Genomic DNA, 7,159 nt, shown 5'->3' on the forward strand with positions numbered 1-7,159 from the left:
ACTTAATGTTTGTGGTTTTCAACATGTATTTTGACGTGGTTCAGAAACGGGTAACATACACTATAAATTACATGTGGTAGAAACTTGCAATTTGCGTATGGTTTTTTAGTAGACAGGAGTTAATCTTTTTTCTAAACAGCACTACTTTTGAATACCCCATTTAGGAATCAGAACATCCTTTTTACTTAAAGATAACCTTCTCATCCTTTTATTAAATATAAATTTTCGATAGTATTAAACTTAATCATGTGTTAGAAAAAATAGTTTTGCACTGCAGAGAAATTGTTTTAGAAAATGTTTGTAGAATGTATATGAATAAACTATGGAGCTCCTCGAGAGACCTTGGATTATTATTTATGTGCAAGTTTTAATTTAAACATTCCCACAATTTATGTAATATGTGTGCACATTTTAATTAAATTGTTCCCATGATGTGCGCCTGTGGTCTGCATAGCCCTGATGCGCTTGCTGTTATATATGGACAGCCTAATGGGTAGTAGCACCGTAGTGAGGCTACTTTTTGATTTGGGGAATGACTTATTACCACATTGAAACATGAGTTATTAGAACATTACTTTGGATTTACAGGGCATCACTGTGAGCCAGTGGCAGCTGCAAAGTATTCAAAGGGCTAATGGTCTCTACCGATGATGCCCTACCAACATCAAAAAAGTTACTCACTTTTTTGCTTATCATTTGTCAGGTGCCGGAAGACTACATAGCTGTTGCTGAATGTACACAATGTGCATATGAATTACTTAAATCGAGGGAACATTTTGAATAAAATGTGAGCACAAATGATCTAAATTGTAGGATCATTTTATTCAAATAAAACAATTTATAAATTGTATAAATTGAAAGTTTTAATTAAATTATGCAAACAACTTGTAAATTGTGCACATAAATAGTAACTTGTTGCCACAATCAACAACCCATATGTCCTCTTTGGGGCTCCATGATAAACTGTAAATGGGATTCTTGTTTTTTCCTTTACAATTGCACATCTAAATAATATGATTTTAAAATAACCCAATGACTGATTTTAAAATTGTGTTTCAAGTGCTTAATTTTGAAAAATACAATGTATACACATCTTTTGTTTTATTTTTATCTTTGTGATTAGCTGAATTAAATAGTTATGTTCTATTTCTTCTAGTTTTTGATCAAGGAGTCTAGCAGAGATCTTAGCCTGATATCTAATATAACAGTGCCAGCACTGGTGACAGTTAGCAATCTGCTGCGACAAGGAGAAGGAAGGCTTCGTAATCCACACAGTGTAACCCAGGCATTTCCTGCACTTATTCTTGTGCCTTTGGATAACGTCACTACAGAGGAATACTATAATGTGTTTCATGCCATTCATGAAGTACTGTTTTCTGTTATACACTGTCATCCCAAGGTAAATATTGATTTTTGTACTTGTTTTATTCTATAAACAAACAAATTGCTGTTCTATTTGATACTCAATTCATTCATATTATGATTTCTTGAAGTATTAAATTATGCTGAACCGCCTGTCAATTCCAGTTTCAGTGCAGAAAGCCAAACAACAGTTTATGTTCAACTTTAATTGGCAGTTGACTTTTAGTTTTCATTACGTCTAGCATTCACACTACAATGTTTAAAAAGGTGTGCAGGAATATTGTCTGCATGTGTTGTAGTAGTGCTACATCTAACATTTTAGTCATGTTATGAAAACCAGTTTCTATTGTCTTTCTGTCAAAAAATAAGTTCTTTATGTTATGCATTTAAGTTTAAGGTAGATTATGTAATGTACATTTTGTATCTCTAGTAATTGTAGAGAAAAGCCAAGCAAAATGACGCCTTTTATAGCCAATAAAAGGTGTCATTTTGCTTGGCTTTTCTCTACATTCATAATGGCTAACACGGTACAACACCCTAGTACTATAGTAATTGTACATTTGCAGTATTATTGGGTAAAGAGTGTACCATTCTGTAAGAGATAATGTAGTCAAGTTCCAGTTTTTTGTCATGTGTACACAGTACAATGTTATCTTTTAATTTTTGTTTTATGCAAATATCCTTTATAATGTTGAAGTTGAAGCCTGATTGACATAATTCTTTGAAAGTTGAAGGAGCGCCTCATGAAATTTTTGAACAGTTGATCGATCTAAGGATAAATGTAATGCCTAACATGGATTTACCTTTACTAAAGTATAAGCAAAGAGGTTAAAGCGTGAGCAGTGTTGGTTAAACTTGATAGCCAGCTACTCAAACCTCCACTCCCAGAACTTTTTTTGGCTAATATGCATTTACTAACAAAATAGACAAACATAAATTTTACTCGGCCAGACACTGTTGGGTATATTGTTTCAATGAAACTTAGTTAGATGAAAATTTACCAGATAACACCATCTTGCTACCAGGCTGTACTATACTTTGAGCAGACAGAAAACAGAACAGGTGTTGTGTGCTTCTTAGTAAATCAGCATAGGTGTATCAGTACTCTGTTCAAAAACAACTACTGCTTTGCTAATCTGCTGTCTATAATGCCATATTACCATATTATCTTCTGTAGGTAGAGAATGGGCATTCCAGCCAAGGAAATACATGGGTTATTACCTGGATGGACCAGCTGAGCACAGAGTTATCTTTCCGCCCAACTGGCCACTCCTATCCATTGCGTAATTCGTCTTGGGCCTCCCATCCAGGTAATAACTCATGCTCCTCCCTGGCCAGAATGCCCATTCTTGTCCTACATAACTCCCCCCCCCTTAGCTGAGCCCTCAGCATCCAGCCCCATGAGGGTGTAGAAGCACAGTGCAGAGGTGATCACTCACAGACCAAAGAACGGACTCTGCAAAAACAACAAAAATAATTATTTGGAGGTCGCTGTCGAAAATCATGCAGCTTGGACCTCATATCAAGTTGGGGCAGTGTCTCCATTGGTTGCCCCACCAATAGCATATATTGCACTACCCCCTCCATCTAGTTAAACAGAGGGGGAATTGGATTTGTTCCGCCCCCTCACACTTTTCCTTCAGGTGTTACTTCCTGCCTGTGCATGTCTTCCAATTTCATACTCAGCGTAGGTAGCCCCAGAGGTTCACGTGACTCTAATTGTTATGCCAGAGTAGTCATTTTTATTTTGTTGGGCTTGTCCTCTGTTTTTGATTGACTGCCCTTTTCCTTCTGTGGCCTGCGGATGGTTTGGAACTGTCTATTGTTTAAAGAGGGTCCCTCAACCGTCTTAGTGGCCTGTTTCACATGGGGTTTTTGTGTCTGTCCCCTTCATACTCTCATCCTTCAACACTACTTGACATCCTTCACGAGTATACAGAGTCCCTTCATGTTGCATCCCAATTTCTGTCCCTGGTCTGATCTCGTTGGTCTGAGTCCTGAGGATCCAATCTGTATCTTTTCCTCTTTACCTTAACTCTTTTAGGGCTAATTTTTTTTTTGTTTCTTTTCTCCCAGGGCTGAATATTTTTCCAAAAACTAACATTTTTTAAAAAAGAACACAAAGCAATTGTTCAACATATCAAATCAACAAAAAATATTTACTTTTGACAAATGTTACTGTCTTGCATGTTGTATGTATGAGCCTGGAGGCCCACTTTTTACCATCCATCCACAGGAAGTAAAAGAGGGTAAGCAATGCAGACCAGATGAGCTCTTCATTACTTAAAGCTGGGGTGAGCAACATCAGTCCTGGAGCGCTACAGTGGCTGCAGGTTTTCGTTCAAACCAGTCGCTTAATTAGAAATCAATCCTTCCCAATAACTGACCTCATTTGATTTCATTGCTTGTTAGTGTTTCAACTGTTCAATATCAAGTAATCTTTGTATTTTAATTTTTTTCCTTTCTAAGGGTATCATCCAAATGGTTTGATGCCTAAAATAAATGAGTAATTTCCAGTCTTTCAGTTTTTTTCTCTTCAGCTTCCTCCAAGTATTTTATTAAACCAAACTATGCATGGTGAATACACATGATGTAAATAGAAACAAGCTAAATGGAGAACTGCTGGTTCTTTTGTCATTTGCGTCTTTTTGTTAATAAGGAGATATTTAAAAAGTGAATGCAGGTTTTTAAGACTAAAACAAGTAATTAAGGGTTTGAAAAATTAACGAGACAACTGAAATGAAGCAGAAAAATGTCACATGAGCAATAAGTGCTTTATCAGCAGTCACTGATGGCATCTAGGGTGGCAAGCATGGTAGTCTGATGCTCCATCTTTGTCTTTTTCTGTTAAAATTGTCACCATGCAAAGTCTAATATTAGACGTACTGTATATAAACAAAAGAACTGTGTGGGTGTGCGTGTGTGTGTGTAAAGAGCAGTCTGCTCTGCTCATGCTCAACCACTAGGTGGCGCATGCATGCACTCTTAAACTTTTTCAGTGCCTGCACGCACCTCACTATGCTTGCAAAACCTGTGTGCAGAAAACGCTGCTGCGCAATAACAACATTGGGCTAATGTCACAGATGAAGAGACATGTCATCGAAGCAAAGCAATCACTGCAGTTCGACAACGTGCAATTGAAACACCTCATCAACAGAGGGCAAAGCTTGAAGTTTTCATTAAAAACATTGTCTATCTGGAAGAATCTTCTCGAGACACAGATTAATAGGACTCATATACAAGTAATACGGTTAAGATATGGTATCACCAATGTCTTCTTACAAAAGCCAGTGGGGCAGCAAGCACAGGTGGGCCCAGGTCCTCTGCCCTGGGTAATTCTTAATAGTTAGTTGACACCTCTCCAAGTTCACAAATATAGTAAAACTGCTAGGGTGTCTTAGGGACAAAAAAAAAAAAAAACCCTAAGACCACACGCATCTAGTATAACATATACACAGGAAGAGGTTCAGAATATTGGTCACATTGTGCCACCTGATGTTACTCCAGATATTATAACTACATCTGTGGATCTTACAACTTTGTCAATCACAGGTGCACATGCAGCTTAACAGGTAGCCCAACGGAGGAGGACAACCAGAAGTAGAAGATCTGGTGTTCTGGTTCGATTGAGGAAGCGAGGACTATGGCAACCACTGCCTGGAATATGTCGTCTAACATGCACTCACTGGAAAACAAAGTTAACAAACTGCAGCTGTTAATCTATACTAATAAAAGGCAAAGCCCTCACTGACTGACTGACTCACTCACTCATCACTAATTCTCCAACTTCCCGTGTAGGTGGAAGGCTGAAATTTGGCAGGCTCATTCCTTACAGCTTACTTACAAAAGTTAGGCAGGTTTCATTTCGAAATTCAAAGCATGACGGTCATAACTGGAACCTCTTTTTTGTCCATATACAGTAATGGACTGCAGCTCGCTGGCCGTGGGAGGCGGGGTTGCGTATCGCGTCATCACGCCTCCCACGTAATCACGTGAACTGACTGTGAAGGAGAAAGGACGGCCTTATATGGCGTTCGTTTATAAAACAGCAGACAGGCTGTGTAAAGGAAGCTTCACAAAAAAACAGATCCTTAACAAATTGTTATTGGTATATTTTCCCTCAATTTAAAAAGGTTTTCTTCTTAATTAAAATTTAAAAGCAATACTTCACCACTGCGAAGCCCCTCTAGCGCTGACGTCCGAGGTTCGATTACCGTAAGCGAGTGCAGTGAGTGTGTACGCCTGATGAGCCAAGAATAAGGGGGAAACACGTGTCGCGTACTCTTTGCATTATTTGACAGTAAACTATTTTCAACCATTCTATGATCTGCTTCTCACAACTGAAGGCACCGTGGCTGATGTTAACTGACTTGCTGGCCAACCATAAGCGTTACCTGGTAGGTAACCACCCACTCACTTCACTCCCTTACGGGAACCTCGGACGTCAGCGCTAGAGGCGAAGCCCCTAAAATTGCGCCACGGCGTGTGGTTCGTTTATTTGACAGCATGTAGATCGGGGTAATTACATTCACGGCATTCGTAGTCAGATTCACAATCTGATTGTATGGGTGGTTACCTACCAGGTAACGCTTATGGTTGGTCAGCAAGTCAGCTCGAAGTGATCACTCGTGTGAAGGCAGCTTCACAAAAAAACAGATCCTTAACAAATTGTTATTGGTATATTTTCCCTCAATTTAAAAAGGTTTTCTTTTCTTCTTAATAAAAATTTAAAAGCAGTACTTCGCCGGTGCGAAGCGCGGGGATTTGAGTGACTGACGCATACAGACATATTCATGAGTGCAGGTACTTCGGAAAGAAAGCACCGTGTAAACCTAAAGTTTAAATTAAGTTCATAGACCTACAAAAGGTTTCCATTGATTTGAGGCAAGATTGCTTTTCTCCTGTACAACTATACGTTGCATTCTTAACAGTAAGCTTGCACAGCTTGGTCATATTACAACCGGAGTGCTGAACTGACAACGTGGTATACAAACAGAACTATAACAATCGTAAAAAAAAGAAGAAAAAAAAAAGCGAAGAACCCTTGGATTTAATAAAAAGGCTCCTTCCTTGGCGAAGCAAGGAAAAAGGAAGACCTTATATGGCATTCGTTTATAAAACAACGGAAAAGCTGTGTTAAGGCTGCTTCACAAAAAAACAGATCCTTAACAAATTGTTATTGGTATATTTTCCCTCAATTTAAAAAGGTTTTCTTCTTAATAAAAATTTAAAAGCAGTACTTCGCGGGGATTTAGATATACAGTAGATAGATAGATATAGAGATATAGATAGATATATAGATATATATAGATAGATATGTATGTATGTCTATATATGTATATATGTAAATATGTAGATATGTATGTATGTATGTATGTATGTATATGTATATATATATATATATATATATATATATATGTATATATATATATATATATATATATATATATATATATATATGTATATATATATATATATATATATATATATATATATATATATATATATGTATATATATATATATATATATATATATATATATATATATATGTATATATGTATATATGTATATATATATATATGTATATATGTATATATGTATATATATATATATGTATATATGTATATATATATATATGTATATATATATATATATATATGTATATATATATATATGTATATAATATATATATATGTATATGTATATATATATGTATAATGTATATGTATATGTATATATATATGTATATGTATATGTATATGTATGTATATTATATATGTATATGTATATATATAT

At 36.3% G+C, this 7,159-nt stretch overlaps 1 protein-coding gene across 2 annotated transcripts in view; it reads left to right on the top strand.

The window, feature by feature from the left end:
• urb2 (URB2 ribosome biogenesis homolog) overlaps positions 1–7,159 on the top strand; it is a 187,102-nt gene that overhangs the window by 85,902 nt on the left and 94,041 nt on the right. For both annotated transcript variants that reach the window (XM_051924247.1, XM_051924246.1), the window contains exon 7: positions 1,157–1,399. In XM_051924247.1, coding sequence (XP_051780207.1) covers positions 1,157–1,399 — 243 coding nt within the window. The remainder of the gene's footprint in view (positions 1–1,156; positions 1,400–7,159) is intronic.

The sequence above is a fragment of the Erpetoichthys calabaricus genome, chromosome 3, assembly GCF_900747795.2.
Source record: "Erpetoichthys calabaricus chromosome 3, fErpCal1.3, whole genome shotgun sequence".
Classification (NCBI taxonomy): domain Eukaryota; kingdom Metazoa; phylum Chordata; class Cladistia; order Polypteriformes; family Polypteridae; genus Erpetoichthys; species Erpetoichthys calabaricus.